The sequence below is a fragment of the Diadema setosum genome, chromosome 10 (genome assembly GCF_964275005.1).
Source record: "Diadema setosum chromosome 10, eeDiaSeto1, whole genome shotgun sequence".
Classification (NCBI taxonomy): domain Eukaryota; kingdom Metazoa; phylum Echinodermata; class Echinoidea; order Diadematoida; family Diadematidae; genus Diadema; species Diadema setosum.
This window is the reverse complement of record NC_092694.1, coordinates 32,137,576-32,157,724: the sequence shown is the minus strand read 5'-3', so window position 1 is coordinate 32,157,724 and position 20,149 is coordinate 32,137,576. Positions and strand designations below refer to the sequence as shown.

The 20,149-nt window shown below is 39.1% G+C and overlaps 1 protein-coding gene across 1 annotated transcript in view; it reads right to left on the bottom strand.

Annotated features, from left to right (window-relative positions):
- LOC140234166 (cerebral cavernous malformations 2 protein-like) overlaps positions 1-20,149 on the bottom strand; it is a 70,430-nt gene that overhangs the window by 19,275 nt on the left and 31,006 nt on the right. Inside the window, exons 3-7 of the mRNA XM_072314237.1 lie at positions 19,728-19,811; positions 16,863-16,964; positions 15,736-15,823; positions 7,906-7,961; positions 5,200-5,323 (exon numbers count right to left, since the gene is read on the bottom strand). Coding sequence (XP_072170338.1) covers positions 5,200-5,323; positions 7,906-7,961; positions 15,736-15,823; positions 16,863-16,964; positions 19,728-19,811 — 454 coding nt within the window. The remainder of the gene's footprint in view (positions 1-5,199; positions 5,324-7,905; positions 7,962-15,735; positions 15,824-16,862; positions 16,965-19,727; positions 19,812-20,149) is intronic.

Below are 20,149 nucleotides of genomic sequence, written 5' to 3'. Positions count from 1 at the left end.
CTTCCCACGTCCCTCGGTCGGAGCGACAGGCCTCCCGTTGCGAGCACGTCTCCGGGGAGTACCCCCTAATCTGATGTCTTCCTTCACGGGTGAGTGAATCAACCGCCGCGGCACGATGCGGCGACATCAGCGTCAAGGGCTCACTCATAATCATTGTTTGTGAGCTGACTGTTCTTGTTTTGATCATCATTGCTTTGTTTTACTCATTCTTATTCCCCCCCCCCCTTCCCAATGGTATCCTGTCTAAAGAAGTGCACACCCTCATCCAGATTTAGTCATTCTTATTTAAGAAGTTTTTAGTGCACTGACTTTGTTACCACAGAATAACAAAGGGAAAGGTTGTGAGACAGAAGAGTTACAGAGAATTTCCATCCTTATCATATGCTCTTTGTATAAAAACAAGAAAAAAAAAATCAGAAAGTATGAGTGAAAATTTTGGGAAAAAATTCAGATACATAAAGAAAGTTATGACCTTTTTAACTTTATAGAGAGTTTAATACGTAAATTGGTAACTCTGTGTGACGAAGTAGTTGAGCAGCTCTCCATATGGTTTATTCACAGAAATTCATCAATTTTCTTTTTTTGTCCCTAAATTTTTTTTTCCAGACCTGCTTGAAGTATATAAGAGAAATGTCTTTGCATGCTCTCATCAATAGATAAGTAATATCTTTGCACAAAAATGAAATTATATATAATATATATGATATATAATAAATAATATATACATCATAATTATATATAAAAAATGAAATTAGACCATGTCAAGCCCTGCCTATACAGTCTATGTACAGTACATGTATATTTGTAATATGAATTTGAGGGTCTCAACCGAAGATGAACGTTTGTCCACTGATATTTCAGGTACAATGTACATGTATGTACGACTAGTAGCTATAAAACAACATCAATATTGTTCATATACCTGGTAATTGAACACACCATGTTGATATTTTGTTCTGATATTTTCTTTAAACAATAGACTGAAAACTCTGGTAATATTTTATCTTGGCTTTCTCTTTGGAAGAAAAAAAAAAAAAAATCAGTAAAAGTAAAAGTCATCTTCCCCCCTCCCTTCCTTCTGCAAACCTGGATGAAATCTTTCTCTCTCACAAGCAAATAGTTTTCTTTCTTTTTTGTGCTCGTCAGTAGTAACATATTGGTAAATGAACAACTACACATAAGTGAACAATATATATTACAAAACGTAAAATACCAAATTACAGTAAAAAGCATACTTGGAATTACATAATATGTTCACACAGTACCCTATCACTGATGATAACTATCATTGTTGGTGATAATTATTGGAAGTTCTGTGCACCACTACATTGTAGATAAGGATGAAATTTGTTACTTGAGTCTAAGGCTTGCAATGACCCCAGTTTCTTTGTGCATTTGAGGTGAAACTTCAAAGGTCTTATTTTCCATAGGGAACAGTGATTTAAAAGATTTTCAAGATATGATATTTAATGCATACAGGTGTATGTGTAGGTCTGTTGTACCACAAAACATCCTATCATCTAAAATTTTCGCGATAAAGCCTAAAATATACGGAGATATCTGTATTTTTCTCAATAAACTGTAACTGTAGATGGTTTTGGGTCTGGAATTTTTCTTTTATAATAGCTATTGTTCACATTTTGTAAATTCAAAGATACTAAACATCAATTTTACTGATTCAAATTTTTACAGTGGTTGTTTCCATTGCTAACTCATATTTTAGAACTGTTCTAAAGCACTAATGCTGGATTTTTGTTTCATCTGCAAATGGCAAATTATGCCTTTTTTTCAGAATAAAATGGAAAAAGTACTGCTCCTGCTACAAACAAGACAAAAGCCAGTAAAACACCTGTTTTTGCTGTAAGAAAACACATGTTGACAACAGAACATACAGTGTAAGACTAGCTATCATGCCAACATTTCAAGGTGTTATACACTTGGCATGAGTTTGACAGAATGTGCCAGGGCAAAACTAAACCAAGAGCCTGTGGAGAACTGTGTTCACATGACCCACTATGACAGCGCTCTGCAGGGGACACAAGAGCCCTTATCATCAAAATATCCATGATTTTACCACAAAGGCATTGAGTAATCTTCAAGATAACTCACAGTTGGTACACTGTGGGCATGTTCATTCACATGACTGTTACCTCAGTTTAAACCTTCTGGGTTTCAACCATCAATGACTAAAATGAATTTCAAGTTGACTTCAAATCAAGCCAGCTCAGTGTGAACGTCATTACAATATGCTTACAAATGTTTTGGGGTACAATTTAATATGATTCAAATATTAGACAGTCATCTCCCTTGCCTTCCATTGGGAGCAGCCCACGCACTCTTACGCAGCTGATTGCCTGGCGAGTAAAATGGGGGTGGGTTTACAAGACCGGGCTGGACTCGCCGATATTCCCGAGGGGCCCATCGCGAAACAAATGTCGGTGGAAAATGTCACAAGCCAGCGCTGACCGGAAACGCAAATTAGCGTCCACTGCCATCAGGGAGGAAGTGACCGGGGAGCCTTGTTTCTCTTGATTGCCGCTGCAGCAGGACACACCTATCGTTGCGGAAGACTTCCAACGATCCTCCTCTCATCTCTTCCCTATTCTCCGCCGAGAAACATTTCCATCAAGAACTCGCCGTTGATGAGATGTGGCGCACGCACAAAATTCTCACTTCCTCCTGCTCTGAAAACAAAGAGGACAAGGAAAACCAAAATACAACAACCCAAGAACTTTTTCCCAACAACCTAAGAACTTTTTCCACGAGTAGAAGAAATACAGCCAAGCCCTTCCTCGTAATTACCAAGAGCGTTTCTGAAGTCGCTGCTGATGGCAGCGTGGTCATCGCTAACAGAAAAAAAGATTGGCCACAACCGTGTCTGGGGCGAGCAGCAGAAAATTGCTTCGGGCACGCATTTCCCTCACTTGCAATTATATGATCATTCATCGCTGTATTGTGACTGGCTTTTCTTTGATCGACGGTAATCTGTTGCGACACGGCTCGGGTCATCCCTGTCGGACTTCTCCGTGGCAAAACTTTGCAATGTGTGGACATTGACTGACTCTCCATGCCCCATTAACCGTTGGTCCCCAGTGGCGATCCGGCTGGCTGTCCATCACAAAAAAGAACAAGATCCCGCGACAGCCTCTTGGCTCTGGACAACCAACTTCAAGAGGTTCTTATACTTTCAAGAGACCTTTCAGTTTTAATACCCAGCCATCATCGTCTATACTATACTCCACAACTCTCTCCAATGACAACCCATATGAAGCACTTATCAATACTTGAATGAAGCCATTTCCTCTGAGCTTCTGAATCTCCACAGGCACCATACAAGACACACCTGCGGGGAATTTCATGAAGCATTTTGGTCAGATATTTTTCTGACTAAGTGTTATAAGCTACTGAAATCCTTGCATCTGATTGGCTGAGGGGAAATTTGTCCGACAAACTTGTCGGACAAACACTTCATGAAATGCCCCCAGGTTTTCAGATGCAGAGGGTTCAAAGTTGGTTTTGGTTTGTTCACAGACATTCAAAACGTGTGTATGCAAGCTTCCATGTTTGTTTGTTTTTCATCATTTGCCCACTTTGGCAAATATTTGCTGATCTGTTACATTCCTTTCCATGTTTTCATTCAAATAACTTTGGAGGGGAGGTGGGCACTCTCTTCTGAATGACTGTAAGTTAGAATTTAGTGGGAATTTTTGCCAAGTCCTTTTCAGATATCCTACATGTATTAGTGTCTAACGAATTAATACTCTGATATATGCATTTATTTGGTCAAGCTTGAAAAATATCTTCCCAATGAAATGATTTGCAAGAAATCATAAGTTGATGTTGAGATCTGTTGTTGTTGTTTACCAATACCATAAAGCAGGCTTCCAACTCCTGCCCAAAGCAAGATTTAACAGATGACATTTTTCTTCCAAGGGCAATGAAGGGTTCGGGTGGGGTGGGGGGCTGGGGACAAAATGTGTGTGAGTTTCAAAAGCCCCTCTCTATGCTTTGTGCGTGACTCCGATGAATACATGTTATGCTTAAAGCGGCGCGTTTCCGTCACTCGGCAATCTGGGGATTGAGGAAAACTGGATCAGACAGAAACAAATGGTTGAACTTCCTCGACTCGAAAGTGCAACAAATTGCAGGAATCGCACGGCGGGAAAAGAAATATTGTGAAAACTTCCTTTGCAGAGGCCGTGTCTGTGTATTGTTACCTGACACCCTAAACTCTCTCTCTTTTTCCTCCCAACCCGATCCGAAGTTATCATCACATCTTAACGTCACATCCCCTGTCTATCTCCAGTGTTCTTTGAGATACCGCCCGTCAAGCCTTAATGGGTTCGGACGGCTACCGGTATCATGTATCATCTAGACTTCAATATCCTTTCCAGGTCTTAACCCCATACTTACTTGAGATTTCTTCAAGATCTGTCACACCAACCACGCGAATCTGGGTCAGAGAAGCTGCGAGTTACGTGAACAATGCCCCATTTTTCGAATAACTGCCTGCCGCGGCACACCGCTTCCCTGTGATTCACCCACGTGTGAGTATCGAATTACACTTTTCTCGATTTTGTGTCTCACATTACTGCCAATCAAATTCCTACATGCAAGTTTTGCAGCGATCTTGTTTTGTCATGAAATTTCTTCATTTCTGACAGAGTATTGAACCCTTCTGCAGGAGGGGCTGCAATTCATCCTTGGACCTAATTTTGAAGAACTGTTAGGCTGGGCATTGCCTCGGGCATGAAAACCGCTTCGACAACTTATAAGGAGCGCATGCACACAATATCACATATTTTCTGCCATGATTCTCTGTTTGATATCATGATCTTTAAATAGTTACAACTTTTTATGGTACTTTGCCATAAAAATGATTTTGTTCCAAAACTTAAGGATACCTCATGCACTTGCTTATTTTTTTCTTTTCCACTGTCAAATGTATAATGAGGTACTTTGCATCACACTTATTTCTTGTATATATTGTATTTAAACAAATTCATGAGATATCCACACCAAAAAATATGAATGAGAAAAAAAAAATGTTTTCCTATTCTCTTCAAAGTCTTATCTGACTTGACAACCACCATTATCTGCCTTCATGCAGAACACACTCCGCTTGGAGGAAAGACGAAACTTTCCAATCTACGCCAGCATGGCTCGCAGAGGGAGACGCCTGTATCGCAGGCTACTTACTGCTTCGTATCGAGAATGCTTCCGCCGCCTGGATGAGGGACAGGTCGAACTGCTTCATGGTAATCTCTGTATAGACGACTTCGAATATCTGCTGTACAATGGCACAGATCTCCTCGGCCTTCTCCTGAGGGGACCCCATGAGCGTAAGTCGGGATAGACAGCGAGAGAGATAGAAGGACGAAATAAAAGGAGAACAGGAGACAAGACAAACAACAGGAAAGAATAGGGGAGTATAAAAAAAAGAGAAAGAATAATGAATTCCAAATTATCATAACAGGTTTCATTTAGAAACATAGCAAGTAATAGAAATCATGAATATATCAGCATACCTCAAAAGTAAAGTACTACTGTACCAGAAATATCAATTTGTTTATAACCATATTTCAAAGAATAATCATGTTAATTCATCAGTTCTGTCTCATCTGATATGGAATGCTGCGTAATTGTTGAATTTATCATATTCTGGACAATAACCACTTACAATGTGAGAATCCCCTCTTATTTCTTGACAGGCATTCGTTCTTGGAATCTTCCCAAACTTTCAAGCAGAGCCCTGCCCACAAAACCAAAGCATGCTCCTTACGACCCATAAACGCACCTCCGGAGTCCCTTCAAGCACTCCTAGACTAGTGTGCGCAAGCAATATACAATGTAGTACATAAGTTTGTCAGACTTTGAAACAGGTGCAATTGGTCAGGGGCCAGAAGAGTGTTCTTGAAAGAAAGAGGGGATTGAGGGGGTAATGTGGTGGACATCTGAGCAGAGCAAACAAGCCAGGGTGATAAATGAACATATATGAACATATTTTACTCCAAAGAATGGTTTAATAGCTTTATTTCTTTCTTTTTTTTTGGGGGGGGGGGAGGGTTGGGGTGGGAAGAGTGGATTTCTTGCACTCAAAGAGTAATTTGGCTCCTTATGGTTTACTTACAGTAAAATAGTAATGTCCTACAGACATTGAGCTAATATATTGTAAGATATGAATGGCAATTTGAGGTGGAAAAAAAAGAAGTAGATGAAGCCAGCCAGTGAATCAAGGTTATGGCATTTATTTGTTTTTCTTCCAGCAAGAAGTTGTCATAGAAGTTGTGATAGACCTTAAAAGCGGTCTTGGGGATTGTTGCGAGTGCATGGTGAGACATGCCATGTCTGACTGAAAGCAGGTAGTTTTTAGTTCTGAGCGTACAGGGCTCTCTGAGCTACGTGCTACAGGGCCGCAGCACGCAGAGATGGGAGTACGAGGGGTAGCTTGGCTGACGGAGTCAATTAGTGCACGGGGAACGCAGGGTGTGACACCAATCAATTATGGCACATCCCATCCCTACAGGCACTGGAATTCACCCCATCAGGACAGTGCCAATTTGATGATCCTCGGGACGGTGCCAATTTGAGGATCCTCCCATCCTTCCACACACTAAAAATATGATCATAACGTCTCCGGTGGTGTGAAATGAACAGGGGTGAGAATTCAGTCTTAATTAAAGGGGAAGGACAGAAGAGAAACCATGGGATTAAAGCAATATCTACAGAGTGGCAGCTCAATGACTATTGCCAGAGTTTAGCTCTTACTCTGTTCTTTGAATGTTTAAAGGCCTTCTATGACATGACGGGAAAAATCAAATAAAACACAAATAATAAAGTATATTTTGGATGGCAATGTAAATCTTGCAACAACTGTTTTTTTCTTATATGCTTCATCCCTCACTGTTTTTCTGGATGGACCAGACTGTATCCTACTCACTGACCGGACTTGTCCGCATATAATACACTCATGTGATGATTATGCTCTACTCTGAGAATTAATCATATCTGTCTCATATTATCACGTGTTACCCTACCAATTTGATTTCTGCTCATCCGTTAATAGCTAGTATCCCATGATGGCCAGTTCCTTATGATCATCATGAAATCATTTCAAAATCACCTCTTCTGAAATACTGTAGTTTTTTTCTTGCCCTAGTTAATGTTGGGCAAATGTTTCTGCACAGCCCCCAGATGTACAATGTACAATAGATACCAGCGGCTACTGCTGGTCATGTGACTGTCGCTTCACGGCAGCATGAAAACAAAGTCACTTCCACTGTACCTCATGAAGATTGATGGCGGAGGATTGAACTACATTCCTTTGAACTGATAGATCAAGGACACGTGGATGGGACAATTCCGGAGGACTGCAAATTTCCTTGTCCTTAATGAGGCACACGTGCCATTGTGCAAATTCTTCTTGGACTCCTTAATTAAAAAAAGGGGGGGGGGGGCAAGATAGTTTCTACGATGCTTAGTTCCATTGGGATGCAGCTGAGAAGAGCTTTCTAGGAAGTCATTGAAACAATTACATACACTGTAGTCTGCTTTCATGAATGGAAATGATTGGAAGGCTTGTTCACTTGTTATCATTTCAAAGTTTAGGACTGAATCGAGTCTAGTAAGGGCAGACTACTCACTAACAGCATTCATGTACACACATGTTTCTCTTGTTATACCCCTCCCTAGTATACAATGTACTTCTTACAGCTCCCTTTGCGTGTAGTCTCCCACCTTTGTTGTCAATTCCTTTGCGTAATGAATTTTACACAACTTGGTCGTGCTAATGAGCTATTGTGTAATGAAAAAAGATTAATTAACAGACTTGAACAAAGGCTAGACACATTAATGACATGCATTGTAAACCATAACTCTTAAAGGGCATGCTCTGTACGTCCGTACCTTTGATACACATTCCCAGATGACCAGCTCACACTTCTCTTGTTGGCTCTCAGCAGCTGTTGGGGGCAAATAGAGAAGAATACATCTGAATGTTACAAAAGTTACCATATCATAGAGAAGAATTCAACAGCATACGTACATCGATGTGCATATACATGTACACATATACTGTACATGCACACACAGCATATCAAAGTTAAGAACTGTCATGCTGAATTCAATTTGTCACTTAATAATCATTTGAACATGTTATATTCCATTGTAAAGTCAAATTCACTGCATTTCCATGTGTGTCACCGGCCACAGGCTATTAAAGGGGATGGCTAGTAACTGATCAGTGGGAATCAGAGGGAATGCCAGGGGATGATTGTTTCAATCCTTGTGGGATTCATTTAAGAGTACATTATATCTCTATTGTTGTGTGATAACTATTTGCTTCAGAATGGTCTCATTATTTAAGTAATGTGCAGTATTATGTTTCCAGGTTAGCATGCCTGTACAGTGACAGGGCATTAAACTGCACATTACTTGAATATGAGACTGTTCTGGAGCAAATAATTTTCACACAACAATAGATATACAATGTACTCTTAAATGAATCCCACAAGAATTGGAACAATCATCCCCCAGCATTCCCACTGATCATTTACTAGCCATCCCCTTTAAGAAATTAGACATGGCATGAGTTTAAGACAGACCTTGATTTGCAATAGAGTATGTTACAAGGATGCAATCTTTAAAATCTCATTTCCTTAAAATCAGTTCATTTATAGTTACCAATGAAAACAATCGCACTGAATGTAAGGATGTATTTTACATGTGCACATTATCTCATCAAGGTTTATTATATGAACACATACACATATACATTGTACATATTATCATCATTTTCACATGAAGATATGAAAGGCCTACTGACACAATTTTTTTTTTTTTTTTTTTGGAAACAATTTAATCTCCACACCGAGAAATTTACAGAATAATCAGCTTCCTTTAATAAAAATTATAAAATTATCACAATGGACATCTGGGCACTGCATATTGAAGAGAGAGCTGAACTGAGACAGGAACATTCACAATGTCCTGTTGATTTCTGATCAATTCCTGATGGATACTTTAAGAAGTACAAGCTTGTATTGGTAATAAAACAAGCCAGGGGAAACAAGATATACTGAAGAACGAGGAATGTTTGCGTGCATTTTTAATTTCACGAATTTCGAGAGCCAAGATTCGCAAAAATTAAAATGCATGTGAAAGTTCTTGTCTACACTCTAGGCCTATGCATTGAATGTTAGAGGCAACTCGCAAAAATTTCATGCCGCGAAAAAGGCTGTTAGCTCAGATTCGCATTAAAGTCGTGATGAAAAAATATTGTGTTTTACATTATACATGTACTTGTATTGTACATATATTTTGCAAGATACATAAACATGTATATTCAGATATACAGTGTAATCATAACTGAAATGTTTTAAAATTGCATTATATATATGAAAAAAAAATGCACCCACGAATATGAAACTACAGTACCAACCTACTATGATATATATTTGTTTAATGATATTGAAGACATATGTGTGTATATTTGCATGTGTCTGTGTGTCTGCACTTCCTCAGTTGGCAACAAATTTTCATGAACCCTTCACCTTTTTAACAACTGTAGTTGGAAAAGAAATGCACACATCCAATTTCAAAACCATACTTCTTCCTGGTGAATGATGACTAGGAAACGAAACCATTTCTTGTACTTCCTTAGACGCACTTCGAGTGCAGAGGGCGTCTTCCGGTTTTAATGAGATGAAACCACCCTTGTTACTTTTTGTTGGTTTTTGTGTGTGTTTGTGTGTGTGTCCTGTGATGCACCCTTTCCCTGGAAGCGGTCCCCTTGGTATACTTTCTAAAAACAAAACAAAACAAAAACATGAACCACTACCTGCACCTCTATCAGTCCCACATCACCTGGGCTGATTCAAAAGCAACAGTTCTTGTTGTTTTAAGGCAACACACATGTTTCCATGTGTATTATTTCCCTCTTGGAAAATGTTCCCAATTCTTGTAAAAATTGCCTTTCATGTGCAGAGAAGTTAGTAAACCGTCATATAGGACTGCAATACAGTAGCATTCCTAATCCTGAAATGTTGTTAAGTACATCAGCAACATGAGCCTACATGTTGTGGTATTTCTACCAAATTAGTTGCAATTTTGCATTATGGTCAGTATACTTCTACAATATGTAGCTTCCCACAATCTTTGATACATACACGTGTAGTATGTATCAGCTTTTACAACAACCAAAAAAAAAAACTAAAAAAAACTTCTGAAAGGCAGGTTTGATAATAGTTGTTGTTGTTGTTGTTGCTTTTTCCTTGGTGGTCTTGAAGATTGTTATTACTGTTGTTTTATCTACATGTAGCTTTGTGATGTCTGTCGCGGTGCTAAAAACATTTTACATCGCATCATAACCTAGGTCACGAGAATGGAACAGACACCTACATACAATGCCCAGACTTCACTCATCCCTCCCTGGGGAGTACTCTGGGCACATTGCCACTAGGCAGTGTGCATCACAATAAAAGATTCTCGCCGCAGTAATTGTAACCTTTGAAACTTTCAAAGTATGTGTTAGGTGATGTCTTCTTTGAGATTTTTTTTTCCCCATTTAATGTGGCGTTAGAGGGAAACCTGCAACATTTACGAGGGACACTTCCCTGGGATCACGTGTAAGACTTGAAACCATTTTCGGGTCATGAATGTATAAGTTTAACAGTGTACATGTACTGCATATGCCTGATTCAAACCTTCTTTACTACTATCTGCACTAAAAAGTTGGAATTGTCACAATGAATTACTTTTCGTATTTTTGCAGAATCAGAAACTTAACTGTTCAGTGCTTGTTTGCTTGAGTTTGCTTGTTTAAATTAAATATTTATGAAACTTAACTCTCTCTCTCTGTAAATACTGTCTCTTTCTATCTCTGTATCTACCACTCTACCATTATCTTATCTTTTTGTTCTAAATGTCATTATAAAGCAACCAAGAACAAATGCCCATTGTATCTGATCCATTACCTCTAATATAAAATGCTGTGTCTCATATTCAGAAGCAAAAATCAATGCCAGCCACCTCTTTCCCCTCTGACAAATGAACTTAAAAGTGGTTTAGCTGAGAATAAACTAATGCTATAATATAGTTACTTTCAAGTATCTTTCTCCACTCTCCTCAACATTTTGGTCTTAATTTGACAATTCATATGTCCCTACATTTTTCCCATTCCTATCTTCTTCTTCCTTTGTTTTTCCTTCTTTTTTTTTTCTTTTTTTTTTTTGGGGGGGGGGGGTTATGGATGCTGTCAAATGCTCTGATGCATCAGAACATTATCAATCATTTACTTGGAAAACAAGAACCATGATGGATTTTTGACAGAGCCTCAAAATTTCCCTGGGGTGAGGCTCGCCGTCATCGACTGGGGAACAGAAAGGCATCCCAGTCGAAGCAGATGTGGACAGGTGGCGCATTACGCAACGTCCACTGATCCAGGCTGACCACTGGCCGCAAGATGGACAGGAAGAATCACATCACGGGGGTTACAATTGTGGGTTTATGTTTGATACACAACAGCCTGACATTGGTGAGTAATGAATTAAGACATTAGGTCGAGCATTAAGCACATAAGCCCATTGTAATCTGGGCCAGAAGTACAGCAGTGAAGGAATGCAATATAGAGGCTGATGAGAATGCAAATTGTGTAATTAGCTTTAGGTGGGTGGGGCACTCATTAGTGCAAAATTATGCAAGATCCCCACCAGAAACATACCTGGCATTCATTGAACTATTGACCACTAATTCAACAGGTATGTGGTGACATTTAATGCATGGTAATTATGTAGCTTAAAGAGGTTACGGTGCTTCTCTTCTCTTCTCTTGTTTTCTTTACATTCACCTGTCCATACCCATAAGTACATTTTGAAAAAACAAAACAAAACACTAGCAATATTTTAAGGGGTAAGAAAGAGGGGAAAAAACAACACAGGCCACTCAACCACTTTTAACTTATTCTTATTCTGAGTACAATGTATATTTAATAGATAAAACAAGTTTGGGTAAAAATGTTGGTGGGCTGTGTCAGCTGGCCAACTTGTGGGCTAGATGTCTGGATCCGAAATGAAATTGAATAGATTGGTCATGTTCAGAGTGAAGCTGGTTTTTATGAGCTCCACAATGTTTAAATGATACCTTATGGGAGGAATTTTTACTGATGCTTTCCCTTTTGCATTCTATATATGTACATTATATAGAGTACCAGAGGGATGATGTCACAGTCTTTTGTTCAAGCATGGCTAGCAACCATTCAGTTCACAGATGTTTGGATTATGCGAAGTTGTTTAGAACAAGTTTCCATGGCAGTGAATGGCTATGATGTCACACTTCAGTACACTACGATATCCACGTCATGAGGTCAAATATTGGAACATTTTGATTTGCATAATCAACGCTTAAGCTAAACCTGTGTAAGACAAGTATGTGCAGCCAGTAAATGCGTATCCCAATCACACTGTGTGCATATCACACTGTGTGCATACAACAACACACCCTCGGCTACTCACACTGTGTGTTCATCAAAATTTCACCATACGCATGGCACACTGTACAGACCAATGCTAGTACACCCACATAATATACACTGTACATCCTGTGTACAATGTATTGTTCTTGGAATGCCATCTGTCCATGTCTTAGAAGACAGGGGTCACTTTAAAGGCATAATTTACCATTTGCAGATGAAACAAAAACCCAGCATTAGTGCTTTAAAATAGTTGTAAAATGTGAGTTAGGGCTAGAAACAACCAACGTAAAAATATGAATCCTTATAATCGATGTTAAGTGTTGTTAGATACAAAAAATGTGAACAATAGTTATAATAAAAATGTTTCCAGGCTAAACCGTCTAGAGTTAAGGTTTATTGAGAAAAACACTGATATCTTCTTACATTTTAGGCTTTATTGTGAGAATTTTATATGGTAGGGTGTTTTGTGATACAACAGACCTACACATAAGCGTCAAATGTGATATCTTGAACATACATTTTTGAAATCACTGCTCCCAAAGGTAAACTGGACCTTTAATGACAGCATGGCCCTCAATGGTCATCAGACATCAAGCAATCTCTGGCCTTGGACCAGTGCTAAAGCAATCAATCAGATCTCATTCCCATAGCTATGTCACAATATGTATTCTTTCCTCTGACAGGGCGCGCTTTCCCTGGGTACCGACGGAGATGATCTCCTTAGCAGGCATGAACGGGAGTTTGCATTCTTTAGTCAGCCTTTTATGATTTGAATTTTTTTTTCCTCAATTTTTTTCTTCTCTCTCTCTCTCTCGCTTTCTTGATATGATTTGAAAGGAAATACTCTTTATTTGCGAACACTCCAGCAGCCATAGACTAAAACTGCAATGTACACTTGTATTTGTTACAGGTTCCACAATGTTCAATCCAAACCATCAAATCGAAACATAAATTACCTTCTGCCTCCCCCACGCCGCCCCCCAACACACAAACTCTCTCAAATTAGCAGTGGACTGTAATACCATAAATTGCTGCTCTCCACTTTACCATGCATATTGGAAAGAAAAACAGTTAACAGTAATTTTGTGTACTGAATGGGCAGTATGTGTGTGACTAATGTTTGTTCTTCCAGTCACCTTTTGGGTTTGTGAGAGCCATTTCCATCAAAATAGAAATTCACAGGAAAATGAAATTTACATTATTTCAAGGCATAACAGAAGATATTCCCTCTTTGTCCAAGTGGATATTTCGGAAAGGGCTCTGCACTTTCACTGGGTAAGTGACCAATCAAATCAACTTGCCTGACAGTGAGTTTTAGTTGCCTAAGGCGAGCTGTTAAGAAAGTTTATAGCAGCTATTAGAGCTACAGTCATACAAGTCCGTATGTATTTACTATGATCATGATGCCTCCATCAGCAAGAGTTCATGAACCTCACAGTTTGCTAAAATATAGGGTCCTACACTGTGTAATAGAGAGAGCTGGTATACACAACACTGTGTTGTTCCCTTCTTTGTAAATCTTTTTCATCAGAACAGCACACTAATTTCAAAGAAGCAAGAAAATTCACTGATTTCTGAGAATTCATAGAATTCTAAACTTGGACTACGCAAACAGTTCAAAGATTTTTATACATATTCAAGTACATTTTTGTCATTTCCAATGTAAAGAAGTTGCATCAGAAGTGCTCATCATTGCAACTCAATGTAACATAACTCAATGTAACATAACTAATAAAGCACATTTGATTAATACTTCCTATCAAAATCTGGGCATATTGTGCATTTCAGATATGCATCATACAGTTACAATTAAAAAAAAATAGCTGCTCTACATCTTGTGCATTAATGCTGCATAGTATGTACTACATCGGTCAGAATCTGTCATTCTTTAATAATCAATTAATCTTCTGTGCCATTTTGATTGAGCTGTTCGTTGCACACTGTGGTCAACCTGCGTTTAAGAGATAATGATTGCTGCAATTAGGGTGGTGCACTAATCAGTCAATCACCCGTAAATCATCCCCATCCTGGCTGTGCTGTAAAACACCCGTGTTCCCACGCTTCCTATACATTACATCGTTCTATCTAGGTCATCCTTTTGTTGTTGTTTTTGTTGTCATTTCTTTTGTCTACCACACCATCACTTGCCTGATGTATGATCCTAGTGTGAACAATCCAAGAATTTGCCATGTCATCGTCTGTATCTGTATCAGTATCTGATACGTGCGCTACACACTTCACAAGCGCATTTCGTGAATCGAAACTTGTACAGCAATCTTGCAAGTGGGTATCAATTTCAAATCATGGTCAAGTACAAAGGCAGCAAAATGACAAACTAGTATCAGCTTTTTACGCAATTTCCAAACTTGGAAACAATGTGCAGTTTATATTGCATTTGTGTTTGGAGAGGCAATATTTTGGCATATTTCACTCATTTTGTGATAATCATTCAACTCAGGAAATTTATATATATGGCATATATGTAGAATTCCTCCCTCTCATGTCACACAATGTATGCCACCACCCACTGCACTGCTAGCTTGGGCACCATCACATTGCCCCCACCAAGAACGATTGTCCACGAATTGCAATGATTCAAATTACAGTTGAAAGCTTGGTATTGTCATAAAGACCATTCTTGAGTGGGCTTCAAGGTTATAGACACTGGAGAAGTGGTTCACCTTTGAATGGCTACATGTAGGTGTGTCATTATGACTCGCACATTTGTTTTGGCCATGTCCATGAAACACAATTCCACTCTAAAAGCAGAGACAACCCGCTAAAACAACAGTTCAGTCAGTCAACTTTACTTTATGTAGCTCCTGGAACAACCTGGTCTATCAAAATACATACAAGAAAATCATACTTGAGTTTGTTTGTTTGTTGTTGTTGTTGTTGTTGTTGTTTTTTGGTTATCCTACTGACAATACGTAGCTTTGATAATCATTGCATTTGTTCACATTCCTGTATCTTCATTTGTTCATGTTCACATCTATTCTTAACCTTCTGGATCTCTTTTAGAAGAATATTCCACAGTAAGCATTCGTGTCATGAACATGATCCAATGTTTGTACGTGATTATTTGATGATAAGACACAGCAAGCTGCAAGAAACTTTGAAAAGAAGCAATGTGTGGGTCTTTTCAAAAGTACTGCGTCATCAAACCTTACACCATAGTGAACATGCGGGACTGAGGGATCTCTTTAATAGCACTTTTCCATGGCCAGATCAAAGAGGAGAAAGATAGTTATCCCTTTATAACATACCTGTCTTCATGACGACCAGATGCTGTGCATCATCTCGTACATAGCTGACTGAGACGATGTTGTGAATGTAGGCTCTTACTAGCAATGTCTGCAGGAGTGCCATGAAAGATAAAGAGATTGAGAGAAGGGCAGAAAAAAAAGAAAGTGGAAAAGATGAGAAAGAGAACACAGAGAATGTAGGACAAATGGGGAGGGGTGGTCAGGGATAGCAAAAGAAGAAACACAAAGTTTCCATTAGGCACTGTGGAGAATAAAATCTTGACAATTTTTCATCTAAAATCAGGTAAATGCTACGTAGCTTCACAGAAAGGGGAAAAGACTTGAGATGTGAAGAAGACACAAAATACAAACACACAAGTGAAAGCTCAAGGCTAGTGATTATGAGACATACTATTAGAAGACGTAAGCAGTCTATCTAGCCACACAGAAAGAATCAGTCATGATTTCATGCATCGGGCAAAATAAAAGCTAGCATTTGACAATTCCCGAATGGAATCTGGATCAACTAATTAATGACTGGAAATTCAATCCATCTTCCCGATGATTGCAGAATATCAAAAGAGATTCCTTTGGTACAATTTGATTTGGAATGCTCTCATTATTTGATATCGAGCATTTATCAATTTCTAGAGCTTATGATATCATACACACACCACACACTAGTGTACACTGCACAGAACTGTTGATTTTCCCCCTACGTGCATTACTATAAATAAAGTGAACTGAGTTGAACTATTCGGTATCAAGCTCGGTGCAGCATTAGAGTGTGTGGTGTGCATTGCCGCTATCAAAATATAGCTGGAGATTTTTATCAGAAATTAGCTTTTCATTGAAATGTCAGCACAATCTCAAGATATGCAACTGATTTTCTTTCTTCTACCACAAATTTCAATGACGGGGAGGGAGGTTGTGCTATTCTGAAAATTATTACCATTGTTGTTTGCATACTTTTCAAATTGCCTCCCCCTTGTTGACTGACCAAACTTGCACTGGGGTCATGCCCTGTGGCAGAATAACTTGAAATGTAACGCAGTTGGCAAAAATACAATACAGTAACTCACTTAAATTGATCTTAGACTTTTTAATCACGTTATTTTCTTCCCTATTTCTCATAATGTAGTACTCACATGTACCTCGTCTTTCCGTAAAACGTTGATTTGTCTGGCTGATAACCGAATGATCGCATCGTAGCGACTCGAGTGACTGTTCCATGGTAAGATCCCCTTTTTCTGAATAGGAGCACATTTCATACAAAACAAAACATTAGTAAAATTCATTGGTTGAACTCTGAAAGCTATGTGAGTTTAGGCCTATCAACATGTACTTTGAACAAGAGAATTAAAGTGGAACATGAAAACAAACTTTGCGAATCTTGTGTACGTTGTATATACCATCTCAATTTCTTACGCAATCATTTCATTTCCAGTTGAGGAAGTGTGATTGTACACATGGCAGCAATTGACATGCAGCATTTTCTTGGAAATGAGTTTCCATATGACTAAAAAGCCATAAATGGCAACAATATATTAAAGATAATAAAAAGTTTTGGTACCTCAAAAGCTTCCCTGAATTTCCTTGTCTTGGTTTGTGTTTCAGGTTAAAGTACGTTGTCTGTGAGAATTACTCGCCCCAAAGTGCTCTCATATCTTAGTAATCATGCAATAATGGTTTCGTACCAGAGCCGACGCTGTCCAGCGTCGATAAATATTGTACGAAACCACTGACTGCGACCAGCAGCGTGCAGCCCATTGTACGCATAGCTAACTGCGACCAGCAGCCCCATACGCATAGCGTAATGGGGCTTCGCATTGTAGCATTCAGGATCGTGACAGAATTAGTATCGCGGGTAAATGTCAACTTAAAATCCAAAAATTTCTTCGATTTGAAGACTTACCAATTAAGTTGAAGTATTGAAAACAGGCTTCGAACAACGTTTGGTTCTGCCAATAGTCCCTTTCTGTTCGAATTGATGACTGAATGTGACTCGGTCGAGAGGACCTTGGGAGAGGTACATACACTGGCTACCATGGCCAGCCCATGCGCACACAAACATCTTATCCGTTCATGGATTTGAAATTTGTGTGCATGTGATGTGTTCGCATGCACTGGCTGTAGTATTCAGTGTACTGTATGTAGCTCTCCTAAGGTCCTGTCGACCGAGTCACATTCAGTCATCAATTCGAACAGAAAGGGACTATAGGCAGAACCAAACGTTGCCCGAAGCCTGTTTTCAATACTTCAAGTTAATTGGTAAGTCTTCAAATTGAAGAATTTATGGGATTTTAAGTTGACATTTACCCTGCGATACTAAATCTGTCATGATCCTGTATGCCACAATGCGAAGCCCGATTACGCTATGCGTATGGGACTGCTGGTCGCTATGCGTATGGGGCTGCTGATCGTAGTTAATTGCATGATTACTAAGACATGAGAGCACTTTGGGGCGAGTAAGTCTCACAGTGTTAGTTATATGAAAGGTACTTTAACCTGAAACACAAACTAAGACAAGGAAATTCAGGGACACTTTTGAGGTACCAAAACTTTTTATTATCTTTAAAGGTGCATGGTCCCGGTGTTTTAGTCAAATGCGTACGCGGGCGCACGGTGCAGGTTTCCTATAGAGACCTACGCTATTGACTCCTCTTTAGTGCTTACGCTTTGGCCCACTTCCCCAAGTCCGAAGAAGTCTGACCCACTGTAGTCAGTGGTCCGATCACAGTTCGGCTCATGATTCGGCTGAGGGGGATGACAGCTTTAGCAAACTTCTTTTGTGATGTCATAATAACAAGCACATTATCATGCACGCACCCTGGCATTACTACAGACTGTGCGATGCTCAGAGAAGACAACGAAGGCAACGTTACTTAGCAACACCTATGCACTTTACTCTTGATGACAGCTCAACTTCGGTTATCTTCGTATCAATGCTAACGGTGATCGGTAGTATCATCAACAGCGCCCTCTACACTACCGGGACTATGCCCCTTTAAACCTGCAGTCTTGCAAATGCCACAGGCTTTGGGAGAAGATAATACAATAGTTGTATTTCCCTTTTCTGTTATTGTTTAAAGTGTGTTCACCTCCTTGGACTTGAGGGCAGGTTGGGCTTGAATTCACCGGCTACGAGAGACTTCTGGTAATAAAAACAACCCTTTTGTAAAATATAAAGATGGAGAGTCCTGCTGGCTCCTAAAAAATCTGGGCTGAAACATCTGAAATTGCTCATTTCCCTTCAACTGGCCCCACACCCACATGGCTTAGGGTTGACCTATCTGTTATGCATTGAAACACTGAATGCAGTGCGTGGAGAAATCTCGTGAAAGAGTGGTCTCAAGACTTTCATCATCACTTCTGAAACAGATCAGAGAATAAAAAGTACAAAACCGAGTTCAATTTTCACATAAAACAAATGCAGGGTATAGAAAGAGAGAGAGGGAGAAAGATGCATCAAGTGCATTTACTACTTGAATCAAGACTGATAAAAATAGGAACATATCCAGAAGAGACATTCTTAAACTAATTTCAATTCATCTGAAACTGCAACAAAGCTGTAATAAAGTAAATGAAGTTGAATAAGAGGGACATAAAAATACAAACATGTATTTGATAGCTGGAAGGGTATTCATTTGTCATTTTCAATTTCAATTTCAAGAGCAGAAAAGCATCTTCAGCCTTATAAAAGGTATCACTTGCATAGACTTCGGTCAGAAATCTGATCTTAACCACAAATAAAGTAGATTTGGACTCCCTCCAGCTGTATTGTATCCTTATCCCTTTTTTTAAAGCTATCTATTTCTGTTGAATACCTGATATGCCCTGCATGAATTTGTAAAAACGAAGATGAAAATTGATTACATGGGAAATGCACTTACATTTTCATAAAACATATTCCATTATTTCTTCTGAGAGGCAGGTAAGAATAGCACACAAGCGATGCGGTGCCTGTTATTGTGAATACTGTACATACTGAAGTTCAACACATTATGACTCACCCTCGCTGAATCTATATTCCTGAGTATTTCGGTGCGCTTCGTCGGGTCGAGCCCAAAAGGGATATCTGTCAGTTCCCCAAGAAACTGTGAGGGGAAATGAAGTAGATAAGGTGTAACTGGAATGCCAGATCATGGTTGGTAACATTTGATTTGTAGCGAAGACGTGTCATACATGCTAAGACAATGATAATGATTCATCTTTAAGAATAGAAAAAAAAATAGCTTCTACAGTATGTCACAGTAAACTACAATACAAAGCAAACACACACAAACACACACACTAAATGCACAGTGTGGTATCTTTTTTTTTTTAATTATATTACAAATCTGCACAACACTATGACTATGATAATTATGTGGAGTATAAAGTAAACTGTTATTTTGTTTAGGCTGTACTGTATGAATCAACTTGACTAACATTA